Here is a 19872-nt window from a genome sequence, read left to right on the forward strand (position 1 = left end):
CTGAAAGAGCCTCTTTTCCCAATGCCTGGGCACAAGGTTCAGAGCTTTACTCCCCTCCCCACAGCTGTGAGTGTCTTAGGGAGGGGCTATACAGATTCAAGGGAAAAAGCAAAAAGAGCAGCAGCATTGTGCTTAGACTTCATACTAGCTGCTTGGCTCTTCAGCACTAGGGAACCCCTGCTACTCAACACCCATGTTCTGGCTTGAGCTGATGGTGGCTGTGGCATCTGTGAATGGATAGGACACAGGCTGGCACCTGAAGTCCAGCCTTTGTGGTTTGACCTCCACTCTTCTCCCTGAAAGCTGTCATCTTTAGGAGGAAAGACCATCTCAAGTTTATAGCAGAGAAACAGAGGTGCTGTTTCCTAGAGAAGAGGTTCTAAGATTGCAAACGGTCAGGTCAAGGATGTGAAAGTGTCCACTCTTGAGCAAATTCCTATATTTTGAGCACCTTTGCTAGCTAAACTACAGCAAGAGGCACCAATACAAATTCCAGATCAGTATAAAATAGCCTGGACTTTCTTCTGGCCAGGGCTTGAAGTCAGGCATGAACACTGGGTCACCCTTGTGTCAAGAGGGTTTTCCAGGGCACTGTGTTACAACAGTCAAGATGTATAATCCCATGATGCTGCTGGGGGACTTGAGTGAATGAGCCCAGGAGGGCTAGAGCCTGAGCTCTGATCAGCAGTGCTCCAACAAAGCCAGTCTTCACCTTCTACTGGAATTTATCCTTATGGTGAATCCTGCATTCTCTAACTTACTGACCTTGTCCTAGCCCAGGTATCCCACAGGAGACACTGCCTTTGCTCTAAGCTAGATGTGAGTACCTTCACCATTACATGTAGTAATAGACAATGGGTCTCTAATTAGTCACAAGAATCTGATCAAACTCTCCATTCTGAATGTACCTACCAATGTTAAAAAAAATCACCTATAACACAGTTGACTTTTGAGCCAATTCACCACATAACCTGAATGCATTAGCTCTCACTGTATTGCTTGAATGTTGCTTTAAACATTCTCTGCTACAAGGTCACCTGGTCCTAGTTCCTTGTGAGCTTTTTGTACTTCTTAATGCTAATATAAGCCTTTAACATCTAAATATTTCACTTCCTCTGATATTAGAAGAGCCAGGTCTTGACTTTCATGAGCTTTAAAGCCTTCAGTAATTAAAAATTCTCCTTCTCTCCACACACCACCACCTACAATTGACACTTCAGCAAACTACAAGCATAGCAACATATAGTGAATTCAGAGAGTTAAGAGAGATTTGGAGATAAGGGGTACAAGAGACTATGGTAGGAATATCTGTTCTGTACATAGGGCTGCTGCCATCAGTGATAAAAGAAAAAGTACTACATGCTACAGAACTAGAGTAAAAGCCAGTCTTGTTTATATCAGTGTGCAGGGGCTAATCACTGTTGGCCTGTGTACAGGAAGATTACTGCACTGGCCAGTAGACAACAGAATCAATAAGATTTACACTTTTCTAGTATATCCTCTAAACTCACTGGTTTATCAGGTTTTTTTTTTTTTTTTTTTTAAATCAAGCAGGCTGTAACTTCCATGTGAAGCGATTTCCATATTTTGTCCGTGAGCTTGGAAAAAAGGTTAAATTAGACACAAACAGGATTAAACTCCTACACACTTTTTTTTTTATAGTCTGCAGGAGAGGTAAACTTTGTACACTTACCAGATTACAGAAGGCTGGATAAATGCAAAACCGAGGGACGGGGCATATTCCATCTTCATGTTTACGAATTCTGTGTTTAGTGCCTGTGAAGTACTAGCAGATAGGCCCAATTCTGTTTAACAGTCAGCCGAGTGTATTGAAAGTCTAAAATACACATCCACCCACTGCCTTTTCCCATCCTGGGCAGACCAACAAGCTGACAGCTGTTCAGTTTCAGTGTTGACCCTACTCCATTTGATCCTGCTGGGAAGTAATTCCCTTTCAAAGCACCCAGTACCATCCAGACACAGCAGAACGGCACCACTGGCTTTAGTTAAAGCATTAATGCAAGGGGAAGTTTTTCCTCCATGTGTCTGGGAAGGAAGGATGGAATGTGTCCACTCCAAGAGGCTGGTAATAAGGTGACATTCAAATCCATTACCAGGCCATGGAGACTGAAAAAGGCACTGATAGAAGTGATTCTTTTGCAAAATGACATTGCCCTTCCAGGAAAGAATGGAAGAAATACTAGAAAAGGTTCTCTGACCCTTCTCCTCCAGGCCCAGTTTCTTCTATTCATACTGTAAAAGAGTCTCTCTAATTGCATGTTGCCACTTGCTGTTCTTTTACCCTGGTCATGGGAAGCAGAGGAGATGGAATAACTGCAGGCAGAAGCCCTCTGCACAAGCACTTTTTTATTGAAATCAGTAAGTCATACAGATACAAGAATTGTACAAAACCCTAACAAGCTAAGTTTGCTAGTCTGACTCCAATTCTTTAAAACTGTGCATTTGGCTATAAACATGTAGTACACATTTCAGCAAAAGCTTGAAATGCCCATAAGAGGATAAGAGAATCCCAGAGTATGTTTCCCCCTTCCCTCAAACTCTGCACTGGAGGGCACAGACAGGAAGGCAAAGAGACTAGTTTCTTTGCTGGGACTCTAACAAGCCAAGAAGTGTCGGGGCTTTGGCCATCAGGGGAGCCGATACATACCAGCGAGGGAAGATTCCCACTATTCGTGCTTATACACAGCTCCTTTGCTTATACATTCAACTCAAAATTAAAAAACAACTGACTGACTTTCTGAGCAGGCGTTCTCTGTGGATATATTTAAATATAAATGTTGGCACCCCTTGCATCAGATACTTTAATTCTTTGCTTCCTAGTTTTAGCTTGCAAGCCGAAGACAGAAAGGGAGGCAGAAGGCATAAAATTTCATCCTATGTGTACACATCTTACATTATATCCCTGTCAGTAAAATCCAGGCTTCTCCGACTGCCACCATTCATCTTACAAAACAGGAGTCTGTTGTAGGTTACCAGGTATGTTACTCTATAATTCACAGTATGAAAACCATTCAAATTCCACTTTAGCAAAAAGAAAGGGGGGGGGGGGGAGTATTTTTTAAAATGATTTTCAGAGAATTATAAACAGGTTTCAATACAAACTAGTCCTGGTTTTGTTCTAACTCTCCTCTCAACCCCACCAAACACATTATAAAAACCCAACCACAGTATGCAGCCACCATCAATGTTAAAAATGCACTAGAGATAGCGGGCTGGTGCTTTGAACAGTGTGGAAGAACACAGCAGACTAAGCCCCACCACCTCAGGAGGACACAATTCCTGTAAGCCATGGGAATCTAATGGCAGAGTCTAGGACAGACGCTGTGTTAAAGAAAGACTTTGTCCTTGTGAAACAAACATTGAACTTCCAGCACACAGGCTGCTACATCTCGAGATGAGAATGTGGGGATGTGACAGACTACATTGCTCTTTGCTAGATACAGTATGATTGGGCCTTAAGAACGAGACACTTAGTTCATCTTCACTACTGCTTCTGCTCCTTGGCCCTCTTGCTCCAGTATTTGCTATAGGCCTCCTGGAACATGTTTTTGCAGCAGATTTTGGCCTTCAGTTTGGAGCATATAAGGAAAGAGCCCCCCATCTTCCGGTGGAGAGAGTAGGTCTCCTCTGGCGGAGGGACAAGCCGATGCTTCAGCATGACCGGGATCAAACCATGGATCTTTTCTGTGGTGCTCTGGGTGCCGAAGTCAAATGGCTCCTCAGACGCAAAAGCCTCTCCCAGGATGAGAACAGCTTCTAAGTGGGCATTTTCCATCTCCTGCCCAAAAACAAAGAGGAGTCAATAACACACAAGGATGACTCCAGCACCAGCTGCTTTTAACAGAGGAAAAGACCAGGGGGCTAGCACTCAGCAGTAGGCAAGGGAAAGGTGGTGCCCTGCCTGAGGTAAAGTTCAGTCTCCAGCACAGAGACCCGGAGAAACTCTAGAGTTGTTCACTTACAGCTGTATTAGAGTCTCACAGGAGACCTCTGGCCATTGAGTTACAAGATCTCAAGAGACTGCAACATGGAGGATTCAGCTGGGATAATGGGAGGGAGTCACCAGGAGGAATGCAGAGAGTTGTGCACTAAGGACACTATTTACAGGTGTATTCATGCCCTGGGGAAAGGGATACAGATTCTTACTCTGCCCTTGGGCATGTGTGTGGGGCTCTCATCAAAGCCCGTGCTGCACAGATATAAAACATGAAAGTGGCTTTGCTGCAGCAAAGGAAGCGAAGGGAGAAGCTTGGATAAAATACATCCTGGCTATAGCCAGTACTGTAGTTTTCCTCATTTCTAGCTCGATTTGAAGAGAGGCTGAATTAGCAGTGTCACAGAAATCCTGTATCCTTTCCTTCCCGCTGCCAACCCCAAGAGTGCAGCTTTTATGGATTGTCGCTAGCTTTTCCCTATTACAGGATCTACAGAACATCAGACCCAAGAGCTCTGCAGCCGGCCAGCAATAATAGGGAAGGATTCCATTCCATACCTTGACTTCGTAACCAGTAAGGAATTTCATTTCTATCGACTTCCTCAAAACTGTCTCTCTGTCCTGATCTGCAGCCGCCTTTATTACCTGAACAGGAAGAACACCATCAAACAAGGAGACAGGAGTCTTGCATTCAACATGCCTTTATGCTACTAAGCAGTTGCAGCAGCATCTGCTATCAAGCAGCCTGATTAGGTTCACACTCTTCCTTGCCCCTCCCCCAACTGTTTTGCGGATTGCATGGCACCAATCTGGAAGATGACCAGTTTCAGAATTATTTGCAGAAACACATCTGCTGCAAAAAAGCCTTTCCTAGCAGGACTGTACTCAGTGGCCCACAAAACAAGTGGCCTGGCTTCCTGTGGAACTCTAGAACCGAACCTTGCTTGGGGCACCAGCAGTTTTAGGAGAGATGGCAAGCCCCAGCTATTTGGACTTATTTTATGAAGTACAGAATTCAGTGCTCTGATAAAGGAATGGACATGTAATTAAAGTGGCTTAGTGATATTAATTGGCTTTGTCACGCAATTTATAAGCAGGCTGAAGTTACAGGAGATGAGCAGAGTATGAAATGCTCCAAGTCCATGCATTTCACCCATATCGCTGAATTCCCAGCAGGGAGAAAGGTACCGTGTCCTTTAAAATAAGCACTACTGCTCAGATCTTCCAGAAAACAATATTTCAATTCACTGCAGTAGGGTTTGTGCGTGTTGAGAAATCAATGAAAGAGACTGGAACTTCAGGAGAGAAGTCACTGTGGCAGCCAAGTCCTTATCACATAACTATTATACAGCAGGACAGCAGCTCAACTGCAGCCACACTAGTCTGCAGTAGCCAACTGTAGGTTCCCCCATTCCCCAAGCTGGAGACAGACACAAGACTAAGAGTTCAGGGAACACAAAGTAACTGGGATGGGACGGGGAGGTGTTGTTTCCTCCCTGAGACCTGTGGGGCCAAATTCCACTCTCAAGAACACCCCAGTAGAGTGGAGTTACACAGGGGAAACCCAGGGCAGGACTTGGACCTTTACAGAGCAGCAGCCTCAGCCTCCTTGTTTGTGATGTAAACTTACAACAGGACAACTGGGATATCAGCAGGTTTGTAAGGGAGACAGGTGAATCTAAGAGAAGCGGGCAAAGCTGTGTCATGATCTCCTTCAACCTGCCCCAGGCCAGGTTTCCTCCCAAGAGTAGATTCAGCTGCAAACAGAAGTGCACCTCAAACATGCAAGATCTTGAGACCCGACAGAGCCTTGAGTTAAGCAGGGCTGTGCAAGTGACACTATTCTCCCTAGCGCAACAAGGCAGCGTGTGCAGCTGGAGTCCTCACCTCAATGTAGAGGTCAGTGAAGTCCTCGTCAAACCCACGAGATGCGCCGAAGTCCAGCAGGGCCACCTGGATATGGATAAATGCTTCTGCATTATACTAGAAACCACTGCAAAAGAGTGCAGCCTGGCATGGGAAGCCTATGGCAGTGGTTTCATTTAGCTCAATTGTCACAAGTCACCTGGGGCTGGAGGTTGGTCCAAAGCATCTGAATTTCCACTTAACTCCCTCCTTACTGGTTATGACTGGCAACATTAAACCCAGTAACATATTCACAGCATATGGCACATTAGAGAGTCATTCCTAGGCACATACATATGCTCAGACAGCAGAGGAGGCAGCACCTATGATATCTGATGGGTTTGTATCTCCCACACCAATGAGTTCTACTCTGGAGCACATCAGCAGAGAACCTTGCTTCAAGCATTTACAAACGTGGAATTCAGCCAGCTCCTAGCACCAATACCATTTCCAAACCTACCTGACAAGGGCACAGATATATGCAGCAGCCAGACCCCTGGAGCATGAGGAAAGAAATTCTGACCATACAGGATCACCTCACTAGATATCAATATGTTTAGCATAGTACAAATGGCAAGCATTTGACTGAGGTGTCCCTTGCTCAATAATACCTTAACTGTTCTTATGGTAGAGAATACACATGGTTGTGATTTTTCAGGGACAGGTTTCAGTAAAGTCAGAATAGACCCAGAGTCTTAGGAGACTGGTCCTGGGTACGGGGCAGAGTGGGTGTGCAGCCAGGGTAAAAGGGACCCGTTCTCCCCCCACCATCAGCTGATGAGGAATGACGAAAGAGGCAGATTCCATCAGCATGGCTGGATGGCAGCAATGTTCATTCTCAGCCCTTTGAGGAAGCAAAATGAGACATCCTTTGATATATCCCATTATGCTTCGTTGTTTGTAATGAAGCTGGAGGACACGTAAAAACTGGTGCCCTACCCATGCAGAGGTCTTCCGAGGGTGCTGGCAAGACAGCTGGTTCTGCTGGCACCTCTGCCTACTGTGACCGGAAGTTTCACTTTTAGGAGACAGCGGTCAATGGAACTGGGGTATGTAAGATCTTACTCCCTCCTCCCACTAGAAAGCCTTAGACTCCAGCATAAGCATATTGCTACTGAGGAGCATGGTACAACATTGCTTCACACAATGTAACAAAAGGCCAGAGTCCCAGCTCTTTAGAGGTCATTGAAATAAGCCTACTTGTTCCCCCAACAGACTGCAGTGTTGTGAAGACCTCACACCCCTTTTTGAAAGATAACCCACTATGGCACCACAACCCCTGCCTACCTTTGGTCTGAAAGAGAAGGATCTATAAAAGAGGCTCAATAGGAGACTATTTAGCTTTGGGAGTGGGGAGAGTGTCAAACAAAAATTCCTGCTTAGTATAGGACTTGCTGGGCTTACCTTGTGCAGCTGAGGGTCATAGAAGAAGTTAGACCAGTTCGGATCAGTCTGCATGAACCTGAATTCAAACAGCTCCCGCAGGCACAAAATCAGAATGTTGGAGCAGATCTTTGGAAGCACAATGAGGAAGACAGAAAATGAGCGAGGAAAGCAGCAAGTCACAGCTATCGAAGTCAGACACACCACCCGCCCCAGATTTAAGTACACAGGAACTACATCAGCAACTGGCCAGGGCAGGTGCTGAGGGAGTAACAGTGTGGTACCACTGCCTCTACTGGTGCTGAGACACATCTGAACTATTCTCCCCCAGGCACAGAACACCCACCGACCTCAAGCCACCAGTGGGAGGTCTGTGCAGGAAGCTGCTACAGAACCACATGCCTCATTTAACACTAGCACTTGTCTAGCTGACCTGCTGACAAGAGGCTAGAGGCCCCATTACGGCTGACTCCTCATGGCAATTTCTCATCTCCCTCAAGTGCCGATTACTGTTCTTTTAGAGTCAAAGGTAGCATGTGCAAGCATATATGCCCAACACATGCCCAGGCCCCTGTTGTCTACTTAGGCCCCTCTTTTTCCTAAAAAGTGAAGCTTTGAATAAAGTTATGGAAAATTCAGCTTGAGCATTTATTAGCTGCTCCCAGTCCCAAAGGCTCCACAGGATACAATGAAGGGAAGTCCTCGTTTTCCGCAGGTGTGGTGATCCCTTGCTAACTGCTGGAGTCAGAGAACCTCGATGCAAAATTCTACACTAGTGCTAACTGTAAGACACAGACTTTCTGGCTGCCTGGAGGTTAGCATCAGCACCCTACCAGTCCCCATGTAGTGAGATACCATATCTGTACTATGCTTTCCTTGCTGATTAGAAGGAAGTTTGCTAAGTGGTAGTTGCAGACAGCAGCCTCCAGAGGGCATGAACATGGGTGGGTGGGGAGAGATCGATCATCACTGAAGGTACGTGAATAGACAGTTCCTTTCAGTTCTGCTGGCCTGCCCAGCTTTTACAGGATTTACCATCTCTCACAGAAAGTCTCTCCCTGGTGTCCCCAGGGCAGTAAGGGGAGCTCTTCACAATGTAAGGAGATCCAACAGTGCAGAGATTGGGGAGGCCAGTGGAGCAGCAATTATAGTTCACCCTTGTGAAAGAATCCTGTAGAGCTTAGTCAGGATGAAATCTACGAAGTTCTATAGACATTTAACAGGGCTCTCAAGAAGTTATCCTTAAAAACCTAAGGAAGTAATAGGGAACGAGACTATCAGCGTTATGAACCTTACGTAGAATGCTGCAATATAGAGTTTTCTATACAATTGCTCAAAAAGAACCTATAGAAAGGGTCTCACTCTCAAATCCTACAGGATTCTTTTATAGAGAGGCAATTGTGTCAGAGCCCGTTTAACAGAGAAACGCCCTCTAGTCACAATGGCAGCATCACCACCTGCTTATTCTGAAAACCTTTAGCTTGCATCCAGCTATTGTCCAGTGCTGGAAAGAAGGCAACAGGTTTTAAACACCCCATCCAAGAGTAATAATGCAACACTGAACACAAGCCGAAACTAGTGCAAGACAGTCATATTTGGGCCAAGAGGACATGGGTTAGAGAGTCACTAAGTCAACCACTTGGACACTGTGCAGAGTGAGAGACAGACCCCACATCATCTCCATTTGTAAGTGGGAAATGTTTTGTCATCAGGTGGGCTATTAAAAAACCTTCACCAAACAGCTACATTATCACGAATGACAAGCTAAACAATCAAACAGCCCAGGCAACTGGATCTGGCACAGCTCCAAGTACAGTGTGTTGCTGGGATCTGTTTATCTATAGGAACATACTCTGTGCACTTCCTCAGTGACCTGCTAACAGCTGATAGCTCACACCAGTCCATAAACAACTCAATCCAAATACCAGGGCAGTTATTTCTGCTAACTGAGCAGCAGCCAGAGCTGCCTGCCCTGCTGTAACTCTCCATCCCTTGCTATATTCAGCACTGATGCCTTCACATCCCTTGCTTCCCCTCCCCTCTGCTTGTTTACTGAAAGGTACTTTTCCAATACCCTTGTGCTACACAAGCCAATCCAGCCGGGGAAGCTATGTTTGACTGCTAATGCAATGGGAAGCGATGCATTTCTGTGCTCTTGTTCCAAGAGAGCAACTGCAAGCAAAGAGCCCCTCTCAACAAGCAGGGAACCTCTCCCAAGGTCAGGTCCCCCTTGAGAGGTAGAGAAGAGGGGCTGTCTCTCATTAGGGTAGCAATACAGCATGCTGCTTCAACTGTATAGTGATACACAGCACAACAGAAAGTCTAAAAGAGCTGGGGGGCCAGGACATGCCCATAGATGTCTTCTTGGACAATCAAGGCTCTACTGCCATTTACTCCCCCAGCCCAGAGAGAAGGACCATTCTCTTTGTAATAATTCATAAAGTTTACAGGGCCTAAACTCAATCACAGAACTTGCAAGAATCAATCACCATTACAATCCATAGAAGCCCCACCAATTATAATCGAAAGCTGCCTCTCTCAAGAGAGCACAGAAAGAGTCAGTGTTCCCCTGCCCTAGCAGCTCTCCCTCCACCTTGCACTTTGTAGTGACCAAGTCAGTGTCACAAACGAAGGCCCCAAGACAGTGACCAAGCAAACACGGCTCCCTGCACAGCTCCCAGCGACAGCAGTGCTGGTGTAATACCTCATTCCGGATTTCCTGGCTCAATCCTTCTGCTTGGTCCAGCGGGAACCCAGACACCAGATCCGTGGTCAAGACATGCTGGCTGCACAGCTCATCCACTATATCAGGGACGTAAAAGAAAGGGTGATCCTTCAACAGCTCCCTGGGGACAGCAAGGAAAGAGTTAGGAGATCCCAAGGAGGCAGTCACTTCTGCAGCATTGCAAATACAAAGTCTCCTTACAAGCAGAGACCAGCTGCCTACAGGTCACCCAAATGCCCTGCACCGGCACCACCTGGGGTCCCCAGCTCCTGCAATGTGGGATAGGGAAAGAGGAATCCCTCACATTCAAACAGTAGAAACCACTCCAGCTGGTTCAAGCCACTGATGGCTCTGAAAGAAGACTCCATCTAATCCCAGCCAGGACTGTGGTTACTAGAATTGCTCGGAGCTCCCCGGAAATGGGGGAACCCACCAAATTCTCTTTTCTCTGCCTGATAGAGTTCAGACTGCATGCAGAAGCAAGGCTGGCAGTGAAGGCAATAAGGGTGACACCTGCCGCCACTGGGGATGGAAACATCTCATTACTGGGAACTCCTCCCCCCGTCCCAACAGGAGAGCACATGTGTAGCGCAGCAGGGTGCCTGGAGAGGGCGCCCCCTGCAGGGGTACCAAGTAGGCACAGGACTGAAAAGAGCAGGGAATGCAGGGGCAATTTAAAAAAAGAACCAGATGACACTGTCATGAGGGCACAAGCCTTTAAACCTTCGCTACCCCAAGGAGCCCAGATGGCCCCCTTGGCAAATGCCGTGTACACTGCAGAGCCAGCCAGCAGCTCTTCCCAGGGACAAAGCGGGGCACCAAGGGAAAGAGGAGGTTGTCTCCCATCTCTCCTCCACATAAAACAGTGAGTGCACTCCACAGAAGGGCAGGTGGAGACAAGGGAAGCAGAGCTGTGCTCTTAGCATCAAACACCTGAATGCGCACTGGGCTGAGAAGTCTGAAGGGAGGCATTTACTGTGTCACCAAAGAATACGAGCGCATTTCTACCACCAGGCCAGCAGTGCCCAGCAGGCAAAAGAGCAATTCAGTCCTGCCTCAGCAGCTGGCAGGACCCCTCCCCAGGTGGCCAACAGGCAGTTTCATCAGTTGTGCCCTGGATCAGAGGGAGCATCAGCTGCTGCCTTGCTCCTAGCTGGGCACCACTGGGTGTCCAACCAACAAAACCAGCTCCAAAAGCAGGGAGCTACACTGGGGATGACTGGGAGCATTTTACACTCCCGCAGTCTTAAAGAACTACCCTTTCCCCCTGTGCCCACCCGTCTCCTGCCCCCATGGCACACCCAAGAACTTCTGGGAGTCAAGACCACTGCAGAAGCCCTAGCACCAGGAGTTAAATAATGGGGTCCCTCCTCCCAACATCATGCACCAGGGGGAGAAGCGTCGGAGGGCACCACTGTGAACGCACTTGAATTTCTTAGCACAGGCAGCTTCTCTCTTGTAATCACACTCCATGGCCAATTCTCTATTCAGAACTTCAATCATGTGCTCATGAAACAGACCTAGAAACAGAATTGCAGAAGGAAGATGATCTTTAGGCACTATCAGGCATAGGAAATGCTTAGTGGTTCAGTAAGGAGCAAGCCACTGGCTGAGAAGAGAACTTGCAAGGCAAACAGCTTGGAGCCAAGGCAACGCAGCCTCCCCAAGCAGCTCACATTTCAGATTCTATGATTAATCACAGTGACCAAGTTTTCACTCTCATTCCTCAGTCTCTGATCAGAAAAAGCAACTTATGTTCACCAGGCCAGCGAGGGCTGGGATTGTATTGTGGGCCACGTATGCAGGACCCTGTTCCCCAGGTGCCAGACAGGATAATTCCTCTCACTCAGCAGCAACCCTTTCAAATACACTTGTAGCAGCAACAGCAGCATGTACAGAAATCCAACCCAGCTCTCCAACTACTGCAACAGTGGGGGGGGGGGGGGCGGGAGGGGGATGCATATGCCCTTGTCAGGGATCACACATTTGTATTTCAGGTTCAGGAGAAGGGTCTGGCCATGGTCATTTTCATCCCTGCCATCTTCACCTCCATAGCTGGAGAGAGCAGGAAATGAGCACAGAGTTGTAGGACATGAAGGAGAATGGATTTTGCTGAACCCTGGGATTTGTGATGGCAAATAATAGGCATTAAAGAGACATTCCATAAGCCAATGTCTACGCTGCACGCACACAGGCCCAGGAAGTCACCAGAAGCAAGTTTCCCCAGACACTGCTCAAGCTAGGCAAGAGTCCCAGCAGGTCCCCCATGCACAAACAGGCAGAGAAAGGGGTGGCCTTGTACACTCCCTATTAAGCATACATCCCTCCCCTGGCACAGGCACCCCCGCCCGGGACGGTTTCTACATGGGGCTCCCCAGCCAAATAGGTATTTGATTATTAAAGCATTTAAAGGCAAAACACACCCATCAGGCACAGACTCCACACCAGGAAAGCTGGGCAGAGGGAGAGTTCCCTGTGCTGATGCTAGTGAAATGACTCATGTCTGTTGCACATGGGCGTGCAGTGCTCTCTTCTGGAGCATGCAGCATTTCCAAATGGAGTCCTCCTCCCAGGTGCTGTTGCTGCCTAGTCTAGATTGGCAGTTTCTCTGGAGAATGAAAAATCTGTGTCCAGAGACTAACAGTACCACGTGCCATGGCCTTTCCCCACCCAGAAAGAGCTCGATGGGATGTTCTCTTTTACATAATCTGCCTCTTTGGCTAAGGCTCTGATTGTGGGAGCGCTAGGTTTCCGAAGGGCTCCACACGGCCTGTTTTTGGCTTAAGGGACTTAGGAAGGGCACCCCTTTAAATGAAGAGTTTGTTCCCTCCCACAATCGGTTTAGGATGCTGGAAGAAAATGACCTGTGAAGGTCAGCTCAGTCTTTTTTTGGGGGTAACTATCCTAGAAGTCTGCTCAGACCTTAGTTTTTACCATGCCACAGACTCGACCATGTCCACCACCTGGACTTGACCACATTTTTCAATCCAACCCAACCCTTCCCCTGTGAAACCGAGTCACTGTCACTGCCGCCAACTCCAGCTTGTGAGGTCAGAGCAACAGCAAATACACACACTGCTCCTGATATGCACCGCCTTCTGCTGCACTGCATTCGCACTACGACACCTCCCCACGGACAGGAAGAGGAGAACCAACCCAAGCCCAAAAGCCCCCGGTTCTTTTCCCACCTGACCCAGACTAGGCATTTGTAGCTGAGTTTGGGTCAGGCTGCAGGGCTCTAAACCGTATGCCTGCATGACTAAGATCTTGGCTGTGCCAACCACAATGAGAAGACAGGTCTGGAGTGGCCCAAGCTCTTGATGTTTCTGATGGTGCAGCACTGAATAGGTGGTGGGGAGAGGCGATGCAAAGAGGCCCAGCACAGATGCCGATTGTTAAGGCGGTGGCTATGTAACCAAGGAGAAGTACTAGTAGGTGTCTGAACCATCTCTCCTCCTCCCAACCTTGCCTCACAGGACCCTGAGGGATGTTTCTCCCCTGGAAAGCTTCAGCCAGTGTGCCAGTTACTTTACCTTCTGGAAGAATGTTGCTCATGCTCAGGACAGTCATCAGATTGCTAACATCACTATTGATGCTCTGGGCTACACCAGGGTACTGCAGGAGAAGAAAGGCAAGGACAGCAATGAAGTCAGAACATTCCAGGATTAGTGCACCTTTAGGCTACTGCAGGACTCTCTACCATAACCAGAATGTCACTTACAATAGCCACCAATACCTCCCACCTCAAAAATACACCCAAGCGAGCTTCCTATAACAAAAAGAAAAGGAGTACTTGTGGCACCTTAGAGACTAACCAATTTATTTGAGCATAAGCTTTCGTGAGCTACAGCTCACTTCATCGGATGCATACTGTGGAAAATACAGAAGATGTTTGTTTTTATACACACAAATCATGAAAAAATGGGTGTTTATCACTACAAAAGGTTTTCTCTCCCCCCACCCCACTCTCCTGCTGGTAACAGCTTATGTGGATCACTTATGTGGAGAGTGATCCACATAAGCTGTTACCAGCAGGAGAGTGGGGTGGGGGGAGAGAAAACCTTTTGTAGTGATAAACACCCATTTTTTCATGATTTGTGTGTATAAAAACAAACATCTTCTGTATTTTCCACAGTATGCATCCGATGAAGTGAGCTGTAGCTCACGAAAGCTTATGCTCAAATAAATTGGTTAGTCTCTAAGGTGCCACAAGTACTCCTTTTCTTTTTGCGAATACAGACTAACACGGCTGTTACTCTGAAACCTTCCTATAACACCAGAAGAGAGAAGACTAAGGACTAAGAAGTCCACTATGGACCTCACTACGTAAATCTATTACCTGGAAGGTAGTCAGACATATGACGATGGGCAACAGAACAAACACCTTAGAGAGATGTTAGATTCTACCCTAATCTCCCTGCAAGTAAAATGACCAGTTAGGATTTACTGAAGTCCATTATTTATCCACAGAACAGAAGTGCATGGAGAGCAGCAGGGTAAGCATAACATGCCGTGTGCTGACGTGCCCCAACCCTGAACTGGTGAGAGCCTGGATCAGTTTCCTCACCTGTTCAATATTTCACTTCTCTACACAGGACTGTCAAAAAGGGAGCCAATTCTACACTGTTTTTTGTGATCTGAACACCTGTCAACTGGGAGTTGAAATGATACCATGATAACCTTCCATCACTATTAACTTGGCCTGAATTCAAACAAATGTCCTAGAAATGAAAGACTCTAGGTCACATCACCAATCCTCTAAGCCAGCCAGTATCCACAAAATATCCCCTGCTTACAAAAGGAGCCCACAAACACAACGACCAACCCAGGTGGAGACAGATCACAGAGGGAAACATCAAGACTTGCACATATGGCTTAAGATCTGTATCAAGAGGACATTTAATTCATCTAGATCAGTGGTTTTCAAACTTTTTTTCTGGTGACCTAGTTGAAGAAAACTGTTGATGCCCACAACCCAATGGAGCTGGGGATGAGGGGTTAGGGGTGTGGGAGGGGCTCAGGGCTGGGACAGAGGGTTGCGGTGCGGCAGGTTGAGGGCTCTGGCTGGGGCTGGGGAGTGTGGGAGGGGCTCAGGAAGAGGGTTGGGGTGCAGGGATGAGGGCTGCGGGGTAGGGCTGCGAATGAGGGGTTCAGGTGTGGGAGGGGGCTCTGGGCTGGGGCAAGGGATGAGGGGTTTGGAGTGCAGGAGGGGGCTCCGGGTTTGGGGGCGGCTCAGGGCTGGGGCAGGGAATTGGGGCACAGGTTTACCTCCGTTGGCTCCTGGTCAGTGGTGCAGCCAGGGTGCATAGGCAGGCTTCCTGCCTGTCCTGGCACTGCAGACTCTGCTGCCCCCAGGAAGCGGCCAGCAGCAGGTCCACCTCCTAGGCGGAGGCATGCAAGCAGTTCCACATGGCTCTCGCCCACAGGCACCATGCCCCCAGCTCCCATTGGCTGGGAACAGGCTAATGGGAGAGCAGAGCCAATGCTCAAGGCAGGGGGCAGTGTGCAGAGCCTCGTAGCCGCACTGCCTAGGAGCCAGACCTGCTGCTGGCCACTTCCATGATGCAGCTCGGTGTCAGAACAGGTAGGGACTACTAGTTTTTACCGGCCAACTGCCAGGCAACCCAGTGCCTTGCATTCCGCGACCCAGTACTAGGTTGTGATCCAAAGTCTGAAAACCACTGATCTAGATTACAAACATATGACACTGAAAGCCAGCGCTTCCAACAGAATTTATTTATATTAGAAGCACCAAATTGGTGTCAACATTGAAACCAGTTTGAACACACACACAGAGTTTGTGTTGCCCCTGTTGACTGCTTTAATTACAGTTTTATTGTGCGTAGGTAAACAATGTTGTGTATTGTTCTGACAGACACTGTTCACATGCATGAGAGCTGCGACATGGCTGAGCGTCTGCCATTTCAAATCTGACTGACAACCAGGCTGCCACAAGTCAAAGATTTTTAAAACAGCCACTGGGCACTAGTCAGGAGGACTGTTTTCATGAGATAAGTCACTTACAGGTGGATTCTGATCTATTAGTCAACTGTCATTTATGCTATTAGGAATATACAAACTATCATTCCAGATCAGACCCACGATCCACTAATCCAGTATTGTTGTCTGACAACAGCCAGATCCACATTCCTCAGAGGAAGTATAAAACACAACAGACTGAAGTGAGCTAGTCTGTCCCCTGTGAAGATCTCATCCTAATCCCTAATAGCTAGAGACTGGTTTAAGACCTGAAACCTGTCCTTCCAATAGGTGCTTTACTCCTGGGGGAATTCTGTACCAAAAAATTAAAATTCTGCAAAATTCTGCATATTTTATTAGTCAAAATAACACAATCATGCCAGTTTCAATTATTTTGGTATTTTATTTAAACTACAATACAATGGATGGAGAATGGGGAGCATTTGAGAAAGTCCCCAACCCCGCTTCGTCTAATAGTAATGTAGCTAGTATTGACCCTTTATTTCTAGTTATTAGTCAACAAATATACACAGCCATATGCTCAGTATGACAGAAGAGGCAACTGAAGAGCAAGTGACGGCTGGGGAATCAAACTCAATTTATGTTGGCTACTGATCATCTTCAGAAAGGTCAGTAGTAAACAGTTCCTGGAACCACATTTTGATAGGAAAATTTTTCAGTCCAAATATTTAGACCAGTTCTAATCACTAAAGCACCATAAGTATTTATATGGCCATATTGTCATTTACAATAATGCTTCTTTACACCACTCTGGCAATGTAAAGGAGCCTTAAAACCTTTATACTTGTTTTATGCTCCTGCGGGAATTCACTAAGGATGGGAACAACTAAGCAGGCAGGCTACTACATTATGCTCTGCCTGAGGGGACAGAGTCCCTCCACACCAGGCACACAGCAATAGCAAGCCAGAGGGACAGTCTCATATTCACTCGCTTGCACACCTGCCCAGCACTACTCCTCCCCTCAGTGACTGACATCTCTCCATGCATATGTGCACAGTTAACCCTCCCGCCCCACATCCCTTCCCCACACATGCTGATTTATATCTCTGCTGGCTGCTTTGGGCTGCCAGGGAGAAGCGAGCAACTGCTCTTGAAGCTTCCCTTTGCTTCCCCTCAGAAGACATTTTTTCTGTGGGGAAGCAAAGAAATATGTGGACAACAGAATTTCTGCACCCACACAGTGGTGCAAAAGTGCTTGCACCTAATTAACACAGCCCTGGGCATGTGTGTTATTCATAACACTTCAAACCCCTCTTTGTATAGTAAATGTGATACGTCTGTGTAGAGGGGAATGGAGCTGGAGGGGATTTAGGGCCCAAACAGGAGTTCATGGTTCCCATCTTAGAACTAAGAGAAATTGCAAACCCACCTGGATCTTCATGGCAACTTCTTTACCATTCTTCAAGCGTGCCAGGTGAACCTGGCCAATGGAAGCAGCAGCAAAGGGACGCTCTTCAAAGAACTCCAGTTTATCCCTCCAGTTGGGACCAAGGTCGTCGTTCAAAGTTTTCTAGAGACACAGAAAAAAAAAAAAAAAAATCAGGATAAAGGAAAGCTAGGATATGAGCCAAAATTTTACTTCCCTCTGATGGAAGCCACCCGGTTCCTCTGAGATGCCTGGCAAGGTTCGGAGAGCCTCAGAGTCTGAAAGCCCCCATGCTTTCTAGATCATCTTCCCTTTGTAGCAAATCTAGTCAGATATAACACAGCCTATCTCCAAATAAATGCACGCTCAAGCCAAACAGCCACAGTCCTGCTCTAGCTACAGAGACATGCAAGTAGAGGGCCAAGATCTTAAAACAAAAAAAAAAAACACAGCTACAGAAGGAGTTGATCATCAGGGTATCAATGCCTTTTATCTTGTTGTTTTTCACCATCTTCCAGAAAAAGAGGGGGAGGTGGGGAAGAGGGCAAGGGGATATTCCCTTCATCATCATTATACATCCTTTTCTGCCATGCTGCCAGTCTGAACAAGAGCAAGCCAGGCTCAAGGCAGAACCACTCAAGGGAGGTGCAGGATATAGAACAGTACTTGTAATCTGCTCTTAATAGCATTTTGATACACGGTCAACCCGTTATTTCACATTCCACTCCAAACACGTGTGGAAGCTTACTTGGGTCAGAGTCTTATGGGGAACAACAATTCTCATGGGTTAATCTGCCTCAGTCCCCTTTACTGATCTTTGTAGTTTAAAAAAAAAAAAAAAAAAAATCAAGGATGGCAAAAAACTAATTTGCTTCATTTTGACCTTGCTTGAAAGTGGGTGAAATTTCACCTTGAAAAGTTACTAGCTAAAATCTTCATTTTGCCATATTGACCTTCTCAACTTTCATCCACTGACTTTCCATGGGTCTGAGGCGCCTAAGTGTCCAAGTCACTTTTGAAAATAGGACTTAGGTGCTTTTGGCAATTTAACCCACTCCTGATTGGGAGAGGCTGGGAAAAAAAGCATAACAAACAGAAAATGTGATGTACATAAACAGCCCCAGTTACGCCAGCTTAGCTTTGGGGGTGGTGGGTCCCAGCACTAATTCAGTACTGTGCTGAGTATTCTCTGTATTTCCTGTGGATGAGTTTAAGTTACTGGAAGAGAAAAGCTCACTTAATCAAGTTTTGTATAACCTTTCAGCTCCACTAGCTGCACCCATGTCTTATAAAAGTCAAAATATTTACTGAAAGAGTACTCTAAAAATACCAGGCCCTGCCTTCACCTGGGGCGAGTCACAGGGTGTTTATTCCACTCCTACACCCTCGCCCCGTTAAGTAGGACAGAATATTCCTCACCATCATTTGCTTTATTGGCATGAAGTCTGCACTCTGACGTACACGCTCAAAAATCCTCTGGAGATGAGGGTTGATGAAGGCGTTATCTGCCAGGAGGAAAGTTGAGGCTGGTTAGAAAGAGCAAACTACACTCACAGAAACTCACACTTATAAACATGCTTCTAATGACTAATGTGTATACATCTCTGTAGCCCAAAGCCCTCTCGCCAATTACCGCTCTTCGGGGTACTGCCAAGTACAGAAGCCAAATCCAAGATTACACTGTCAGTATTATGATTGGCATTTTTTTCAGTGTTGGGAAGAATTTCTATTCTAGACTCTCCCACGCTGAGCATTACATTTGGGAAGTTAGGTAACCAGTAAAAAAAAAAGACAACTGAACAAATCCTGTGACAAGAGAAGTAACAGGAGCAAAGGGTGGTTGGGGACAGAACAGCTGGGACAACACAACTTGCATTTTGTCCCCATCCCTCCAGACCAGAACAAAGTGACCAGGACTGTGCTGCAGCATTGGAGAAACAGATCAGTACTGTACTTTTCCACACCTCCCACCCCCATCACAGTCACAAACTGAAGCATAAAAACTTGTAAGAATAAAATCTCTTGGCACACACTATATTCTACTGTTGGTTTTCCAGTGTTTGCCTGCTTTGTTCACTAAGATGCTGATGAATCAGCAGCATGTTCCATGGCAATCCTGCTGCTACAGGAATGCGGGAAGGAATTATTTGTGGTGCTGCACCTCACTAAGAACTGTGGTAGTTCGGGACAAATCCAAAACAATGAAATGGCATTTAACACAAAAGCACAATGTACTGCACAGGTCCATCCGCCACATGTCCAAAATTAGCACCGCGTTTCCAGATACAGTCACTATACCATAATGTGTACAATCTTAATTATGGCTGCTTGGGACTTCTCTAAGGCTTGTGTGATACTAAAGATTAATACCCAGTCTCAGCCCAAGCACCAAATTTTGGCTGAAAAAAAATGAGATTCCATCTCTGTCACTTAAGAGTGCACTCTCTTGGGGGAAGAAAGGTACTTCAAAGACAAGACACTGGCACACTTTATCAGATGCTGTACCAAATAATCCCGGCATCTCCTGAGATGTCCAT

At 46.7% G+C, this 19872-nt stretch overlaps 1 protein-coding gene across 3 annotated transcripts in view; it reads right to left on the reverse strand.

Moving 5' to 3' along the window:
* Window positions 1–2352: 2352 nt before the first annotated feature.
* Window positions 2353–19872, reverse strand: part of COQ8A (coenzyme Q8A) — a 97422-nt gene continuing 79902 nt past the window's right edge. For all 3 annotated transcript variants that reach the window (XM_077813665.1, XM_077813664.1, XM_077813663.1), the window contains 9 exons: window positions 18755–18840; window positions 17339–17479; window positions 13502–13583; window positions 11395–11488; window positions 9948–10089; window positions 7265–7372; window positions 5843–5908; window positions 4514–4600; window positions 2353–3799 (listed from right to left, as the gene is read on the reverse strand). In XM_077813665.1, coding sequence (XP_077669791.1) covers window positions 3506–3799; window positions 4514–4600; window positions 5843–5908; window positions 7265–7372; window positions 9948–10089; window positions 11395–11488; window positions 13502–13583; window positions 17339–17479; window positions 18755–18840 — 1100 coding nt within the window. In that variant the 3' untranslated portion in view covers window positions 2353–3505. The remainder of the gene's footprint in view (window positions 3800–4513; window positions 4601–5842; window positions 5909–7264; window positions 7373–9947; window positions 10090–11394; window positions 11489–13501; window positions 13584–17338; window positions 17480–18754; window positions 18841–19872) is intronic.

This window comes from Eretmochelys imbricata, chromosome 3 (assembly GCF_965152235.1).
Source record: "Eretmochelys imbricata isolate rEreImb1 chromosome 3, rEreImb1.hap1, whole genome shotgun sequence".
NCBI classification, from domain to species: Eukaryota; Metazoa; Chordata; order Testudines; family Cheloniidae; genus Eretmochelys; species Eretmochelys imbricata.